This window comes from Neolamprologus brichardi, chromosome 22, assembly GCF_056152115.1.
Source record: "Neolamprologus brichardi isolate AB-2024 chromosome 22, ASM5615211v1, whole genome shotgun sequence".
Classification (NCBI taxonomy): Eukaryota; Metazoa; Chordata; class Actinopteri; order Cichliformes; family Cichlidae; genus Neolamprologus; species Neolamprologus brichardi.
In genome coordinates this window covers 8,052,345-8,070,434 of record NC_142124.1, presented here as the reverse complement: position 1 = coordinate 8,070,434, position 18,090 = coordinate 8,052,345, and the positions used below count along the sequence as shown (strand labels likewise).

The window sequence follows — 18,090 nt, the reverse complement described above, 5'->3', positions numbered from 1 at the left end:
AGTTAACTCTCTTTCTTTTCTCTCCCTGTGAAATACAGCAGCTGGACCTTCAACTAGCAACACATTGTGAGACCAACTGCACACAGTTTAGCCGCTTTTGGGCTTTCTTTCTTTGCCATGGTGTTGGTGTTGTGGGTCCAGGTGAGATTGACAAAAATGTGGGTGCCCAGAAACCTCGAGTGGAGACAGATTCCACCCATTCTTCATTTATAATGAGAGGGGAGTGGATCTGTCTGTGTCTTCTGAAGTTCATGATAAGCTTCAGGTTGTTTTCTGAGCACCAACAGGACAAGTTCTCTGCTCTCTCATCTCCATCAGAGATGAGCCAAACCATGGCAGTGTCTTGGGTGGGTTGGTATGCAGAGAACAAGAATAAGGATTATTTATGCCCTCATTTTTTTCTGCTGTGGAATCAGAGGTGACACAGCCTTCGCATTTTCTTGAAAATGAAACCAAAAAATTTAGAGGATATTTCCAGATTGTGCAAGATTACTTGGAACAGTGTTTGGTTGAATGTATGACACATTCTTTCCACTTAAGTGATCCTGACCTAACACGAGCAGGTAAAAGATAAAAGCCACAAAAACACAAGTAAAGCATTAAACCTCACACTTGATTCATAGAGCCTAAATGCTTCCTGATGTAGTGGTGTATTTGTGGGAATTCATTGTTGGGCACACTTGGACGTAAAAGGTGTGTGAGCACATACACCAGCTCATGGCGCAACATTTTCCCATCAGGGGTGATGAAGCTGAAAACCGGATCCCGTAGGTAGGAGGAGGAGGAAGAGTGCTTCATCCCTAGATTCTGCTTCATGATAACTGAAAGAGAAAGTAATCCTGGAGTAGGAAGTAAAACACATCGGTCAGGGCTTCACCTCCATTTGCAGAGGACGCTGCTCAGGTGAGTCAAACCGCTGTCGGGTTGTTTCATTTGCTTCTTTTCACATCACAAATCACTCGCTTCGGTGTTTTAGTGCAGAGGTCACAGAGCCGCGGCTCTTTCGACCCTCAGCTGTGGTTTTTGAAAGCCAAAATGATCAGATCCGGGATCCGTGAAGCCGAACTTAATTATTAGTTATTTAAATGTGCGTAAATGATCAGTATTTATTCAGGTTTGGACGTACACGTTTATAAAAGTGTTATACCTGTGGTCGGCTCGCTTCGTATTTCTGTGTGGATTGGAGCACGCGCATAGGAGTCCTTAAACATTACACAGAAATCGCTGTACGCGTGTAGTTTACGCTCGTGGGTCACATTGTACGCATATGCAACCCTTTTCAGTCAAATTTACCTCCATATTTCTTTGGATCTTTGGATCCACTTACGCAAGCAGGTTTTCTTAACTACACGAACTCCTTAACACTGCTGTCCTGCAGGGATATTAAAGGGACCTTGTACAGCCCTGATAGGGAGGGGCAGTGATGTTCATAAACAGAAATAACGCTTACCGGCCCGCTGCTACATTTTGTTTATTTGAAAGTTGGGTATTTACCATCTACTAGTATAAATTATCATAGAGCTCATTTAATTTCATGAGACACATACAGCCAAGTTTGATCCAAAGCGTGGCAGACGAGTAAAAGTATTGCTCAATAACCTATAAAACATTTCACCTGACTTTTTTACTGTAAAGAAAATCAAGGTACACGATAAATTAAATAACACATCCTTTAATCAAACGATGCTTTATCAAATTTGATGAACAGCCTGAGATGTAAATCCGTAAAATTACAGAAAAAGCAAAAAGGACTGAGTTTGTCCTCTAACTGAAAAGATGACATTTTCTGTTCATTCACAGAAAATCAGATTCATTTGACTAATCTGAATAAATGGCCACAGACCCACAGCAAACAAAACAAAGCAAAACTGTAATGAAATAGTGAAATAAGGTACATGAAATAGTAAAAAAAGATAAACTTTTCTGTAATTAATTGTCACCCTGACAAAAAACAGAACAAAACAAAAAACACCTTAAGTTGTATAGTTTAATATTTCTTTCTTTTACTTAGTTTATTTTATTATGCAAGGCTATGGGCTTTATCTTAGTCAGGAGTTGAATATTTCCCTGCTTTTGCAATTTTCTCATCCATTTATTGCTGCAGAGAAGTCTAGAAGTTCCTTTTACTCATAAACTTTAAAACAAACCAGCCATGACCCTTTGTTTTTTTTTACACCCTGTACATTATAAATGTTTTCCTGCCTGCTGACAGCTGAGCTGCTGACATTACATTTCAGCTGGCTTCTGTCTGAATTTTGCTGTACTTTGTTTGGAGGAAGTCTTCTGATATCTGTTAAGTTTTTCACTGTCACAATGAGAAATTCCTGCTTTTTTGCAGTGGGTAATATAAAAAAAGAGAATGACGTGTGTATGAATGAAGTGTATAAGAACAGAGCATTGGTAACTTGATTTCAACCAACAGTACAACACTTTGGTGCAGGTTTGACAGTCAGGTGGTGTTAATGAACAAACTCTGGACTCCAGTGAGTCTGACATGTTCATACCAACTGGGCCCAAAAGACATACATAAAGTGCTCAACTGTCCTGTCAGTTTGTTTAACCAAAGCGTGGAAGGGAGCTGTGAATGTGCAGGATAGCAGCAGTGCAGGGTGTGGCCGGATGACTGAAGTGTATGTAGGATGTTGGCCAGGGCTGCAAAAACAACACAACCTTACCATACTGTAATATCATATGGAATACATCAAAGCCAGCAAAGACTAAGCAAACATTTTATTTTAGAAACACACAGTCCTAAACTTCAATAATTAAAGACATAAAATCTAACTGTATGATATCTGTTGTAATTTATATAGAATGTATAAATGTTTACCACGTGTTAATAAACCTCTACAATTAGATCAGCAATGCCCAAAGTGTGGGCTGTGGCCCCCTGCTGGGCATTTAAGATGGTGCAGTTGGTCTGCAGAAAAAAAACAAAACACAACCATGTAATTTACTATTGTGTAATTAAGATTTACAATTTGAAATGAGTGAGTTAATAAAAAGCTTCATGTTACTTTTTCTGTTCTGACAGATATTTGGTCCTGAACTTGTCTTGGGAAAAACAAGTGTAGCAGCGGTTAGCAGCTGCTGCAGGTAAAGCGCTTAAAGTGTTACTGTCAGCTCCAAAAAAAAGAAAATTGTCAGAAGATCAAAATGAATCAATGATAACACGAAGAAATAAATGAACAGAGCAGTGGTTAAAGGTTAAAGGTTGGATAGGTTGCAGAAAATTTGCAGATTTTAGAATGGGCAAAGTCAATGGTGTGTTTCTAATATATATATATTTTTTACATCTCCCATATTTAAGTTTCATAGATTTAATTAAACAGCAGGTTATTTTATCTGTGTTAAAGGCTGAAATAAACGAGTTATGGAGTTAAAGGACAAACAACAACGATCCCCACGTGAGGCACGGGTGGGAGACAGAGTAAAGCCTGTCGCCAGACCAAAAGAGAAGATTCAGCAGCAGCAATCAGGTGACACTGCCATAATTTTGGGGGCTTTACATGAATCTTTAACGCTCACCTCTCTGCTTTGCCTAAAAAATATTATCTTTGTCACTTTGCAGAGGAGGGGGAGGTGGCTGAGGAGTCCGCCTCCATCCCCACAGATTTGGACAACTGGATTAGAAATAATGCCAAAGAGTTGAAGATCCGGCAGACAGACCGTCGCTGGGCTGCTGAGGTGGTCAACGATTTTCGTGAGAATCTGCTGAAATTCCTTAACAATGAACCTTTATTCAAGTCAGCAGAGTGCCTCAACGCCGGCAGCTACTTTGAGAAAGTTAAGGTGAGATCACAGCTTCTGAATTTTAATTCAGACGTGACTCTTTTAATGTTTAAGGTTTTTTTAATCCAGTTTTAAGTATTCGTATGTCCTGCCTTTGTTCTTATTAAGTTCACCTGTTCATCTGATCTTCTGACTGCCTGAAAAACATCAAATCACGTCATCAAGTAACTCTTGATGCACGAGTATCACCTCAGTAATTTCCAAAACATCTCTTAGCACCTTAGTGATTAATATATAATGAAAGCCTTACTGCACATCCCTTCCCAGTCTCTGCTCCTCCTGATTGATCTGATCTGACTTTTAATTCATCCTCTGCTCCCAGATCCACATGCCTGATGAGTTTGACATGATGCTGACGTTTCCAGGCAGCCCAAACCTACGGCTCAACCCGCAGAAGCTCGACGGCGGTCTCTTCTACCGGCTCGATCTCACCCGGCCCACTCGACAACCCATTAAGGCTTTTCTTCTGGAGAACAACCTCACCCTCTCGTCGAGCAAGGTCCTGAATGAGATGCATCGCCTGGTCCGCAAATTCCTCAAGACCTACAAAGGTTTTCTGCCTCACCTCTAATCTTATTCTTCTGTTTCTCCTGCTGGTCTTCTGGCTTTTCCACCTTTTAATGGCTCAAAACTGTTTAGAGAATTTCCTAAAGTTGTCTTGTCAACAGGTTTTAATTGGGTGGGATCTGATCATGGTTTCATGGGATGTAAAACAGACAACCATATTGGGCTAAATTTGGATCAACTTTTACTAAGCAGAGCCCAGTTTTCACGATTATGAGGCTAAATAAAGACCACTCAAACAGGCACAAGAAATGATGTTGCTCGATGCTTGTTAGGATCATTTAAAATCAATACCTAGACTGAAAAATTAACTCATTTGTGCATTACAGAGACATTTTATAATTAACACTACCCTGATATTTTTGAAACACAGCTGTATCTTAGTCCCCAGTGTTATTATAGTGTCATGTTTTCCATTATTTTCATTTTAGTTCAGTTTAGATGCACAGCAGCAAAACTGTGGTTTTATCATTAACAGCACAAGAATGTAACAGTGCAAGCACTGCACAGACAAAACTATCCCAGAGTTTATGTGCATATCCATCAAACTCTCTACAGTCAAACTGAACCAAATAAACAAAAAGAGACTAAAGTTGTTATTTTTGCTGATTTTGTAAGTATGCACCATCGTTTCAGTTAGTTTTGCCGTTTTGATTTTGATGTTCGTTAACAAAAAGGTTCATCAACACCAACCCCGAGTCTCCATCACTAGATTAATAAAGTGAGATTAGAAATAATTGAGATTTTTTTATTCTTTATTCCCAAAATATCTGCAGTGAATAACAATTTTATAACGAGTAGTCAGTAAACTCTGATGTTACTGAACCACAAGTGTTGAGAAATGAAGCTCAACATGTTCAGATGCATTTTAATCACAGTGGTACCGGCCTCTTAATGTGCAGTCTTCAGAGTGGGATCATTACACAAACAAAAACAGAGTTTTTAACATTTAACCTGTGCCTGTTTTCAGTGCCCGATGAATGCTATCGCTGGGAGGTGAACAGGAAGCGCGTGCACTCTCCGGCTGTCACTTTGTCTCTCTTCAAAACTGACAAGAACAGCGAGGAGCTGATCTCCGTGGACGTGGTTCCTGCGCTCGAGGTAATCACTGAATCTGCTTGGTAATCATAAATAAGGCTGCTGGCTGCTTTATGTGTGCTGCTCAAAATCATAATTAAAGGTATGAAGCCTGGATGACCTGTAGTTTTGTCTGAATGGTGCATGATTCACCTTCAGCACTTTTGTAACAATGCTCAGTTTGTTTAACTTGGACATAAGAGAAATCATCACTGGCTTCTTTCTCCTCCCCTCAAAATTACTCATACCCCTTTAAAGTGACGCCGGAAACTATTGGCAAAATAAAACCACACATCTGCATGTATTGTCTGTACTTTAAGGGCTCTGGAAACACTGGGCTCTCCCAGTCTTGTGTTTCTAATGTTTCCCTCTCAGTAACGTATAATTTTTAAGTCTTTTGTCAAACCTATCTTGTGCATCAACTTGTAACTTTTTTTGGTTTGACAGTTTGAGACTTGTTTTTTTTTTTACTAGTGTCAGTTTCAAAGTTTGCTTATAAAGTGAGACACAGAGCAGTGAGTTTAAGGTGTTTATTCACTTGCAAGGGAAGAAATGTCATACATATTTATTCTGGGAGCAGATAAGCTTCAAAGAAATCAGTTTAGTCACCACAAGGAACTACAGGAATATTTACTCCTTACCAGACAGCAACAGCACATAACACACCTCAAAATGGATTACAATAATAAACATAGCCCCCAGTATGCACCTACATTTTTTCCCACTACACAAAGGTCACAAAACTAATTTTGAGGGGATAGAATCACTTGGAAATCTAGCAATGACATCTCCCAAAGGGCAAAACAAAACAGGCATCCCAAAAAAAGCTTGACAGAGGAATAATAACATCAGGATGCCATTGAAACACACCAAAAAAATAAATATTAAACAGTGAACCGGGACAGTTACATGACACGTGGCAAAAGAGTTAACTGTGTTTTGCACCTGCTGCGAGGTAATCTTCCTCCTTGTGTCTGTTTGTAGGTTCAAAGTTGGCCGGCTGCGGTTCGTAATGGCCCGGATGTAACCAACTGGCTGGGAAAGAAAGCTCTTCAAGACATCCGAAGTTTGCCGTGTTATTTTGTACCAAAGAGGCAGAAAGGACGAAACCTCAGCGAGGACGCCAAAGGTGAGAGAAAGCTGACTCCTCTCCAGACGCCAAACACAGAGAGGCGTTTCTGTGTGGTTTGTTTTAAAAAAGACTGGCAATGCAAAGCACATTCATTTCAGTTCAATTCATTTTTAGTTATATAGAGAAAACAGAGAAAACCAGAACGATCACATGACCCCCTATGAGCAAGATCTTCAACGACAGTGGGAAAGAAAAACTCCAGCATAACAGCCTGAGCGTTTGGCTCATGGTGATATAGTGATACTTATCATTATGAAACCTTGTCTGAGTTTTTGATAAGGTGAAACAGTGACTGAAAAAAGTATTATCCACCATTCATCCTTTCATTTTCTTAACCGCTTAACTCACAGGTGTCAAATTCCAGGCCTCGAGGGCTGGTGTCCTGCAGGTTTTAGATGGATTCTTGATCCATCACAGCTGATTCAAATGGCTAAATTACCTCCTCAACATGTCTTGTAGTTCTCCAGAGGCCTGGTAATGAACTAATCATTTGATTCAGGTGTGTTTACCCAGGGTGATATCTAGAACCTGCAGGACACCGGCCCTCGAGGCCTGGAGTTCGACACCCCTGACTTGACTGGACAGTTCAGCTAACGGTAGCTATATGACAGAAAATAAGGAAAAGCCTGATAGATTCACTTCAACAACAGCCAGAAAGTTTAAAAAATTATTATTTTTCTGTAAGATGACACAAATGTTTTGTTTAGGATAAAGGTCGGGGTGTTTCTCAGTGTTTTTCCAGCATCATAGCTTTAAAGATTCCCATTATGTTGGAAGCTTCTTCAGCTAGGTCCTTCAGTGTTTTAGGGCAAATATCTGGTGCTATGCTTCAGAGCTCATGTTAACAAAATGACGGATGCTTGAAGTCACTAAAATATTTGGATGTCCAATTTGTGACAGCAGGTTTGTATATGTGTAGAAATCCCAGTTTTGCAGGTAGATGACTGTTTTATTTACATCTTCTCATGGACAAGACATATAATAATATTTAAAACAGTCCAAATCGCGTGAATGGTTTCAGAGATATCAAAGTTTGAGTACTGGGGAAAAACAATCAATACATTTTGATCCATCTTCAGTGTACAGGTATGACACCATGAATGAAATCCAAAATAATAACGACTAAGAGCAAAGACAAAATATAAAATAAGACAAACTATGACAGGTCATAGATAGGTTTTGAATCTCTGAAACTTTATTGCACAATAGACAGTGCTCAGTTTTGTTGTGTGCTGTCCGAATACGTGGTGATATTATGTTTTGCCTTCCCTCATCAGAGAGTTGGAGGATCTCTTTCTCTCACATTGAGAAGAAAATCATCACGTCTCATGGCAACAAGAGAACCTGCTGTGAGAGTCATGCCACCAAATGCTGCCGGTGAGACATCTTCTCACACAAGATCTGATCATCTTGGAATCACAGGCCGGAGTAAAGCACTGAAGTGTCGACTGTCATTTAGACAGAATCTTAATTGATAGATTTAATTGGTTTGACCACAGTATTCAGAGTTGATGATGTCGCTGTGTTAAATGACATAAGTGCAATTACAGATCTTGTGCCATCCTATGCAGTTCTGTTTTGGAGCTACACTTGTGTTTGTAAAGCATTTTCAATAAGATAATGAACAAATAACTGAGTAATGTAGAGCTGGGATCAGCTCCAGCCTCCCTGTGAGCCTAGACTGTCTAATTGGTTAATGAAGTGGATGACAAATGTCACAGATTTTAAACTTTTAGATTGTGCCTTTCTGCCATATGTTTTGTTTTTGGGTTTTTTTTGCAGAAAGCAGTGCTTAATGCTCCTCAAATCTCTGATTGAGGGTCTAAAACAACGTTTTCCTGAAGAGCTGGGTGGCCTCTGTTCGTACCATGGGAAGACCACCTTCCTGCACACCCTGTCCACCAGGTATTCCTCAAAACTCTCGTTACAGGGGTAGGCTTAAGGTACAGATAAAGATGGTTGGCTTGAAGTCCTGATTTCTCCTGACGTATGTGTGGGTGATAAATTCATGTAAAAAAGAAATGTGATGTACTGGTGGCTTCCAACTCACTTGCTGTTATGTTTTCCCCTTTGTATACATATATGTATGTATATATTAGGGGTGCAACAATACTCGTATCGATATTGAACCGTTCGATACAGTACTTTCGGTTCCGTATGCATATGTATGAACAATACAAAATTTTAAATTTATTTTATCAACTTTCCTTCTGATGATGCTGTCTGTGTTGAGCGCTCAGTGGATCTGCGCTCGACAGTGCAGCCTAGGCGGAGTAGTCGAACGCAGATTCACTGAGCGCAGGGCAAGCTAGCGAGACAGAAGTTAAGCTCTCCTTGCAACATGGCAAATTGAACCTCCCCCACCCTCATTCAGATCTGGCGTTTGGAACTATTTTGGTTTTCATGTGACGTATGACCCTGAAGGTAAGCGCGTCATGGACTAAAGTAAAACAGTATGTTGGATGTGCCAGCAATGCTTAATTACATGGGTGGGAACTAGTGTGTTAGCGCAGTTAGCTCCTTAACCTGTTGGCCGTCCGCGGTAGCTCGTTAACGGAGATTTGCCGTGTTGTGGCGTTAACGTCATTTCAACGAGATTTACGCTGACAGCACTAGTGGGAATATGACTGCACATTTACACCGACATCATCCTCGTGCAAAGACAAGTGGAAGCAGACAAAAACAACAAGCACGCATGCTACAAACTTTACCCGAGTCATTTAGACAGCCGTTAGCACATGATTCTCCTTATGGGGACCTGATATGTTTAATATGCTGCTGAGAATATAGCCCAGAAGAAGCGTATAGTATAGGGATTTCTCGATCAGGTAGATTAATTTTTTTATTACTTTGTTGTTTCAGCAACATTACATTTTATATATATCTATAGATATAGATATATATATGGATATCTCAACCTTGTTTGAAATTGAATTGTTCAACAAACAAATTTACTACTCTCTAAATAAATTAAAGAACTACAAAATGAATTTGCTAATGCATATTTTCTTGCACAAGTCATTGTTGAGGCACAAAATCAGCATCTGCAACAGATTGTGTTCCCAGCTGTGAGAAGCTCCACCCACCTCCTGTTCAAACCTTCTGTTAGTAAGGGACAGCCAATCAAAAGAAGGTCTAATACAGTGGTTCCCAAACTGTGCAGTGGCCCCTCTAGTGGCACACGAAGCCACTGCCAATGGGTTGCAGACATACATGGCAATAATGGAAAGAAGTTGAATACAATAATAACATTTTTATTTGTTTGTTTGTTTTAGGGAACATAAGTAAAGGAGAGTATTTGATGCTAGTGCATTGATCTTTATTTAACTAAAGTTCAGCTTGGTCCCTGGTTTTGTTGTGAAAAACAAAATAAAAGACAAAATTGTTGCACATGGGGAATTAATCATGGCTCAGGGTCCAAAGCTACCCTATTAGACTCCAAGAATAAAAATATGTAAAGATTAGCACAATCGTTTCCTTTTAGTTGAATAACAAGCAAAACATTTCCTATTTAAAGCTCCGCAAACTATTACAAGTAAATATAACAAAGTATATTTATGCTTATTACTAATTATAATGATAAGAATGAGTGACCTGTAATCTGCCCACAAACTGATATGACTCTTAATTTATATACATGAGTTCTCTGATGTTTTCCTCCCTGCATCCTGTCTTTCAGGTATGACGATGCCAAATGGAACCCTCAGGACCTTCCTGTCTGCTTCCTGTATCTTGTCCGGGCGATGGAGGACTACGCGAGCAGAGGCAACCTCCCTCACTTCTTTGTTCCCGAATGCAACCTCTTCTCGCCGCCCTCCTTCTCTCGTAAAGCTCTGGCTTTCCTCGTCAATGCCCTGAAGGAGCAGAGGAGGGAGGGCCTGCCCCTGCTGAAGCCTCCAGCTCTGGTGTCACCTCTGATGCCCAGGGAAGATTTAGATGAAACCTGCAATGAGACGTTTGAGGAAATGTCCTTCGTACTGGTTCACTCTGTGGACGCAAAACTGATGAATAAACTGGGTGTAGCATTTGCTGTCGTGGTGGGTTATGCCTTCTATATCCTGTTCAAATAATGAGAAATGTGAAGTATGATGCTGATTAAGTGAAACTCTGATGACTGATAACTTGATTTCAGACATTTGAAGTGAAATGAAATGAACGTCATTGTAGATAAACATTTAATTATTGAGGATATAAATAAATACACCTGTATATGTTTTTAACTGCATTTTTTTTAAAATCTTTTTGGAATATTGTGTTTTTGTGAAAATCAGATTTAATGTGACTTCCTTGCAACCTAAAAAAAACAAAATTAATAAATGTATTTTATAGAAAGGTATTTAAAGTGTAATAAAGGAATAATAATAAAATACAAAAACATTCGTTTGAGTTTTTTGTGTGCGTGTGGCTCAATTCACCATTTTAATTGTTATGTTTTTGAAAAAATTAAGTGTAATATTACTCAGCTTCATAAACAAGAATATTAATAGATCAAAAAGGGAAACTAATCCAACAGCTTTTCCATTAGGTGTAATTATTGCTCAATTAAATAGCAATATATAGAAAAGATAATACATTGGACGATAATTATTGTAATATTTTAATTGTCTTACTTTAACAAATAATTATAAAAGAAATGAGGAAGGCTTGCTTCGTCTTGAAATTGTTTTGTCTGGTAAAAACTGAAGACAAAAATATATTTAATTAACATATATTTAATTAATTAATCCCGTAAACAGATATTTACAAGATGGTAGTGAGACCTGCTAGTGTTTGTTTGGAAAGGGTGGCTCTAAAAAAAGACAAGAGGCCAAGCAGGAAGGCACAGAGTAGAAGATGTTAATATTTCGCTGGGAATGACCTGAATGGACAACATAAGAACTGAGTGCATCAGCAAGACAGCTCAGGTTGAGCGGTTAGAGAAGCGAGGCTGAGATGGTCTGGACATGTGCAGAGGAAGGATAGTGGATATACTGGACAGAAGATGTTGAATATGGAGCTGTCAGGCAGGAAGGAAAGAGGAAGGGGAGGTTCGTGGATGCAGCGAGGAAGGTGGTGGAGAGGGTTAGTGTGACAGAAGAGGATGTTAGAGGCAGGGTGAGATGGAGGCTGATGATCTGCTTTGGTAACCGCTAAAGGAAATAGATTGAAGAGACATAGTAGTTAACAGTGATACAGAAGAAATACACATGAGCATCTTTCAATACACTTGAAGCACCTGGCAGCCAGCATAAATGCCTCCTCCTGCCTATTAGTGCAGTTATGTTGAATTTTGAAGCATTGCTTAAATTATAGTGGGAAACAGGGCAAAAAAGCACTGTGTGTTAATTTATCAGTCAAAACTGCTGATTTTACCTTCAAAAGAAAAAAGTTAAAAACTTTCTTTTATGACGTCTAATATTTTAGCTCTATTGTCATTTTAACTTTATGATATATTTTTAATTTTATATATATATATATATATATATATATATATATATATATATATATATATATATATATATATATATATATATATATATATATATATATATATATATATATATATATATATATTTGTTGTTGTTTATGTTTTTAGCTGTTATTATTATTTTACGTTACACGGAACCTTGGCTCTCCCCATCGATGTTTCCTCAAGCCGCGTTTCGGTGAACCCACGACTATAAATACACGTCGCCGGAAACGAAACGCCCTCTTTTAGTGATCCAACATGGCGGTGAGTATCGTCTGACATCATACTGTGGCGATGAAATGTGAAGTAACGGTTAAAATCTGCAGTCATCGGAGCAGCAGGCTCGTCCTGATGGCTGATCCGTGAACAGAGCCATAGACCTCACTGTGGTTGATCACACTGGGGTCGTATTTGTACATAAAAGTTGGAGAAAAGTGATTAAAAGTAGGAAAGCGAGTAATGCTAACCAGCTAGCCGCTAACAGACTCTGTGAACCTGTGCGCTTCCGCTATTAAAGCTCAGATTGCAGAGACGTTCAGGCCGCTTTTTGAGCGTGTCGTTATTTAATCGAGGTGTTTTTAGGTAGTTTAACAGGGTTGCCAAAAGTCAGGACGTGTATGATTCTTGTGTCAGTGCTAACAGTAGCATTAGCAGCGGGGATATGTACAGACATGTTCTCCGGCCGGCATGTGTTGATCAAGGCTGAAGTAGATCAGATCATTGACAGGACTTTAGACTGAAGGAATAAACTGAAGAGTTAGGCTGATTTGTTAGCGGAACAGGAGCAGCTAAGATGGTGTGAGGACTTTGGATGATGGTGGTTTTGTCATGTTTTATATTTTTGAGTTGCTGATCCTATGTGTTGTTCCCTTTCAGGACCAGGGTGAGAAGAAGGAGAACCCCATGCGAGAGGTCCGCATTCGCAAGCTCTGCTTGAACATCTGCGTGGGAGAGAGCGGAGACAGACTGACCAGAGCTGCCAAGGTGCTGGAGCAGCTCACGGGGCAGACCCCCGTCTTCTCCAAGGGTAGGTGTCTGTCTCACTTTAGCAAAAAACACAACTTTGTCACTGTTACACAGTACAACCAGGTTCAAAGGTAAAGTCCCTGTGTATATGATAAAGGACAGTACAAATGTACAACACAAGAGTGCCATATGGACAGGTGAGGGTAAGACCAAACAGAATCTAAGCTATTGGGATGAAACTGTCTCTGAGGCCTGAGTTGTGAGTATTAAAGACTGTAGTGTTGTCATTATTTGTATTTTACTTTGAAAACTCACTCATTGCCAATGGCCTCTCTTGGACTTGTGTACCTCCTGACAGGAGATGGTGACTGTAGTCCTCGTTTGGCACACCGGTACATTAGTGATATTGTCGCCTGTTGCAGGTTCTAGTCGGGTCCTCCTGCATAGAAAAACAAAGTTTTCACTTTCTAGCTTTGGTTTAGTCTTAGTTATTAGTTGTACTGTAATAAAATATGCTGACTAATGCAACTGGTGCTGATGAGTGAGGGCAACAAGCCAGCAAATCTGTGGTAACGGCTCCAGGTTATGTTTCTGTTCTCGGTTGGGTTTAAGCCTGTTTCTTAAAGTCAAGAAAACTTCTTTGAAAAGTCTATTTTACTGTTAAAAAACAAAAATGATCACCAGACTTTTTCAAATCCTAAAGTCAAATGTAAGCAGGTGAACAGAGGTTATGAGTAACCGTGGCACACATCCCACCTTGTGTTTGATGGGCCAGTAGCAGCTCAACTTTTAAACTACTTCCTGTAGCCCTCTTGCTATGTGTCTAATCTTAAATGTGTACCTCCTTGAGGAGGAATGGACTGCATTTTGGAAATATTTCACTCCGCTTTGTGCCGTTATGGGAACTTAAAGGTTGTTTTTGTTTCCTCCTCCTGCAGCCCGCTACACTGTGAGATCCTTCGGTATTCGCAGAAATGAAAAGATTGCTGTCCACTGCACCGTCCGTGGAGCCAAAGCAGAGGAGATCCTGGAGAAGGGACTCAAGGTTGGTGTCTCCATGTCATGTTTTACCTGCATCCATGTGATCTTTTTCCACTTTTCAACCCTTTGTGTCGCTTACCCAGACTGATAAATGTTAAGGTTTTATATTGTAGTGTTTAAAATTTGAGTAAAACTTAAAATCATAGAAAACATTTGAATAAAATATTCATCGTTCTTCACGAAAAAAAATTTGTATTAATGTAGAGTTATTCAAATTGACGTGAATATTCAGATTTGCTGTCGTGTTTTGGGGAATTTTCTTGTGCTGTTGCTGTAAATCAGTTCTCCTCTGCTGCTTCCAGGTGCGTGAGTACGAGTTGAGAAAGAACAACTTCTCCGACACCGGAAACTTTGGCTTCGGCATCCAGGAGCACATCGATCTGGGCATCAAGTACGACCCCAGCATCGGCATCTACGGTCTGGACTTCTATGTGGTGAGGAAAACTCAAATGCCTTTAAAAGTAGATAATTGTAGCGCTTATGGTTGGACTTGGTGGGTCAGTAACGGCTACTTGTCTCCTTTTGCTTTGATTGTCTGTGTGTGGGTGGTTGGTGCTGTTTGGACCTGTCATTGAAGGTTTTTGAGGGTTTTATGGTTTTAGATGACATTAAGACAACAAATCATAATAAATACGATTTAACGGGGATTTATTTGACTCGTTTAATCCTCGGAGCAGCTTCCTGCAGTAGGTTTGTCTCAAGTGCTTATGTTTACTAAACCTAAGCAGTGTTTTATATTCATGTCAGTTTATTTGATGCCATCATTGTAGTGTGGCCTTTGCAGTGAGGCACAGAGCTGCCTGTGTTTCAGCAAAGACTTTGTTCTGATGTTGTCCTTTAATTTAATTTATTTTTTTGCTCATTTTATAATCACAAAAAATATTTTAAGCTTGACTAAATTAAATCAGTGAGGGGGAACAAAAGTTCTTTACCTTTTAAAACCGAAACCTAAAGAAAAATTAGCGTGAAAAAATAGCATACAGCTTGACAGGTTTTGCTGTATAATAAAATAAATGAGAATTAAGTCTTCAGGGCTGTGATACGCAGGTTTTCAGCCTTTTTCTTTTTTTTTCTTAGTACTTTTAATGTAAATCCAATTTTCCAAAAATACCAGGAAACTGACTGAGGAAGGCGATTGTTTTGAAATCCCAAATCAGGAAGTTGACAGGACTTCAGTATGAATTTATACACGGTGTAACAAACAGCGCAGTCACACAAATATCAGTGCTGGAAATGGTGTAGACTTCATCGTACTCTCTACACAGAACACGTTAATTTAAATTGAGCTTTAGACCTCCCACCAGAGGAGGTAAGCAAAGACACGAAGAGAAAGTTGATTTTTAACAAAACGAGACGTCTTTTCAGCCTAGTTTGATTTTTAAGTGGTGACAGCTGAATGTGAAGTGCGGTGCAGCTGCATAGACTGTCATTACCAAGCCCACTCACAGCTGCATGCTGTTAACTCGGATGTGACGTCTGATTTAAAAATCACACACAAAGCTGATCGTCTTTAACTGAAGCAGTACATAAAAAGTTAAGCTCTGCTTTAATGGAGTTTACTTTCTCCTATTGAAGTCATGCACTGTGCAGCCAATATTTGCTAATGTTTTTGTAACATTCATAAGTATTGAATGATTGTTTTTATTTCATAAGCGAATGAAGTTTTGAAAACTGTTTTGGGGGCTGTACTGAGGTCAAAGCTTTGGCTTCACAGACGCTCATTCATGCTGCTCGGAGCTTTTTCTGAAGCGCTCTCTCCTGTTTGTTGCGTTCAGGTTCTGGGCAGACCCGGCTTCAGCATCGCCGATAAGAAGCGGAAAAGGGGCCGCATCGGTTTCAAGCACCGCATCCGCAAAGAGGAGTCCATGCGCTGGTTCCAGCAGAAAGTGAGTACACAGATCCTGATTGCTGCCAGATTACGTGTCCTTTATGGAAGAATTACCCTCTGTAGGGCAACACTTTCACCACCAGGGGGCAGAGTTTCCCACTGGGTGTGCTGCTCATTTCCTGTAGAGGCTTGGCCTTTTTATAAGACCACTGATAAGAACAAGAATGTGCTGTTAGTGACCTGCATGAGTGAAGGTTGGGTTGATTTGGTCAAAGCAGAGGCTTCTTTACACTTTTTTTTTTAATAGCTGACGTTAATTTTGGAAGTTTTTAAACTGTTTCGAAAGAAAGAAATTTAGAAAACGCTCCTTTAAAAGTGACAAAGAGGACGAACAGGATGTTTGACTCAGTTTGAGTGTCATCGACCTTTAAAAGCTCCCAGTCTGACCAAATGTTAAACCTTTATTTTGAAGGGGAAACCCTGATGTCTTTTTGAACTTCTAATTCAAGTTAAATGCTGAACATGTATCATAAGATTTGGTGGCTAATTTGCTGAAAAGTAGCACCTTTGAATCAGAGGAGGCTGGTTTTATTATTATTTTTGAATTATTGAAAAGGGTAATTGAACTATTTTTTTAAAAGTTTTGCAGCTTTTTAAAAATTCACGTCCTTTTTGAGTGAAACGGTTCTTCATGTGTAACCTCCCATTCTCGTCTCCTCTCTTTCAGTACGATGGCATCATCCTCCCCGGCAAGTAAAGGACCACCTTTTGATCTTGTTTGTAACAAAGTAATAAAATGGAAAAAATAAGTTTTTGTCTCGTGTTTTTTATTTCTCAGATCTTTAAAAAGCAACATTAATACAAAGCTGTTAATTGTTGGAGGGAGAAAAATCTGACATACAGAAATGTTGTGCCAACTATCAAACTTATGAGGGAAAAATTGAAGTGTTCATTTCTGAAATGCAGCAGCATTAATTTTACTTGAACGCACTTTTACTTGCGTACAGTACACAACAACAATCTTTATTTATAGAGCACATTTAAAAACCAGCGGTATACCAAAGTGCTTAACATAAGAGACAGAGAAGTAACACGAGTATTATAATGCCTTAGCAAAGTACCAAATATCCTCACAGGTCAATGCCACTAATACACAGGGGTAATATAAAATGCATATCAAAATAAAAGCACAAGCCATAAAAATATGTATAAGAAAAAATAGAATATGTCTAAAAGTCAGGTGCGAGCATTAACAAGCAGGAAAGGCAAGATTAAACAAATAGGTTTTTAACCGTGATTTAAAAGATTGGATGGAATCAGACGCCCGGATCACAATCGGAAGGTTATTCCACAACTCTGGTGCAGCCAGGGCAAACGCCCGGTCACTTCTAGAATTCAGCCAAGATCTAGGCTACTTTAATGTGCTCATTTTAAATGCAAACATGTTTAAAACTGGAATAAAATTCTGATAAAAGTACTAACATCCTTCAGTTTATCAACATTCGAGTTATTCTGATTCCGAGTTGCAGTTTCCTTATTTTGCTAATAGTTTTTATTATTTAAGCTTTATTTATGCAGGTAGTCCCATTGAGACTCAGTGTCTCATTTACAAGACACAAACATGAAAATTAAACAATAAAATGAGTTCTGCTTAACATTCTCACAGCAGTAGAAGAAGAACATGAAACTGCTTAAATGCAACTTCTTTAAAATACTAGAGGACAGTACTCCTGCTGTGACACCAGCAATAATTTACGTCATGCAACAGACACATTAATGAAAAATAAAAATTTTAATGCGTGTTCTGCAAAATGAGTCCTTCAGATAAATCACATGCTAAAGAAAACAATCCTCACTGTAACAGGAAGTGTTGAGATGGTTGAGAAGCAGAAACCATGGCAACAAAAGACAACCCTTCACTTTCAGGCAGGCAGCGCTCTTCCTGTTTCTCCAAGCACAGAGGAGCAGGTACAACTCCTGCTGGATTAGTGGGTGGATCCACGAAGGTTTATGCTTCATAACTGATAGTGATCAAAGACACTTGAGTAGGATTGTGACTTATCCTTAAGGCTTTAAATGCCTGCAAAATACTCAGTACGATTTCCAGACTCCTGCACAGTGCCATGTTGCATGTGATAAATAATCTCTCTATATATTTATGCTGACTTATTTGATTATGTGTAAATTCTTCATGTAACTCTGTTACACAAGTGTGATGTAAAATGTAAATTAAAAAGGAAT

The 18,090-nt window shown here is 39.3% G+C and overlaps 2 protein-coding genes across 3 annotated transcripts; both read left to right on the top strand.

Annotated features, from left to right (window-relative positions):
• The first annotated feature begins 799 nt into the window (after positions 1 to 799).
• On the top strand, positions 800 to 10,915 carry LOC102796075 (cyclic GMP-AMP synthase). 2 transcript variants are annotated; one of them, XM_087835047.1, is made up of 9 exons: positions 800 to 903; positions 3,357 to 3,479; positions 3,572 to 3,792; positions 4,115 to 4,343; positions 5,327 to 5,457; positions 6,418 to 6,562; positions 7,843 to 7,942; positions 8,348 to 8,470; positions 10,245 to 10,915. In XM_087835047.1, the coding sequence occupies exons 2-9, from the start codon at positions 3,374 to 3,376 to the stop codon at positions 10,633 to 10,635; spliced, it is 1,446 nt and encodes a 481-aa protein (XP_087691173.1). In that variant the 5' UTR covers positions 800 to 903; positions 3,357 to 3,373; the 3' UTR covers positions 10,636 to 10,915. The 2 variants fall into 2 exon arrangements, with proteins under 2 accessions (XP_087691173.1, XP_087691175.1); XM_087835049.1 differs by lacking the exon at positions 800 to 903 and having other exon boundaries at positions 3,355 to 3,479.
• A 1,266-nt stretch (positions 10,916 to 12,181) lies between these two features.
• On the top strand, positions 12,182 to 16,658 carry rpl11 (ribosomal protein L11). Its single transcript, XM_087835160.1, has 6 exons — positions 12,182 to 12,278; positions 12,891 to 13,041; positions 13,919 to 14,025; positions 14,324 to 14,455; positions 15,797 to 15,907; positions 16,577 to 16,658. The coding sequence occupies exons 1-6, from the start codon at positions 12,273 to 12,275 to the stop codon at positions 16,604 to 16,606; spliced, it is 537 nt and encodes a 178-aa protein (XP_087691286.1). The 5' UTR covers positions 12,182 to 12,272; the 3' UTR covers positions 16,607 to 16,658.
• Positions 16,659 to 18,090: the final 1,432 nt, after the last annotated feature.

Bases quoted from the DNA above. Each gene is read 5' to 3' on its own strand.
- LOC102796075 (XM_087835047.1), top strand. From the start codon at position 3,374: ATGGAGTTAAAGGACAAACAACAACGATCCCCACGTGAGGCACGGGTG. The intron at 7,943-8,347 runs GTGAGACATCTT...TTTTTTTTGCAG, and splicing joins CATGCCACCAAATGCTGCCG to AAAGCAGTGCTTAATGCTCC. The intron at 8,471-10,244 runs GTATTCCTCAAA...CCTGTCTTTCAG, and splicing joins CTGCACACCCTGTCCACCAG to GTATGACGATGCCAAATGGA.
- rpl11 (XM_087835160.1), top strand. The intron at 14,026-14,323 runs GTTGGTGTCTCC...TGCTGCTTCCAG, and splicing joins TCCTGGAGAAGGGACTCAAG to GTGCGTGAGTACGAGTTGAG. The intron at 15,908-16,576 runs GTGAGTACACAG...CCTCTCTTTCAG, and splicing joins TGCGCTGGTTCCAGCAGAAA to TACGATGGCATCATCCTCCC.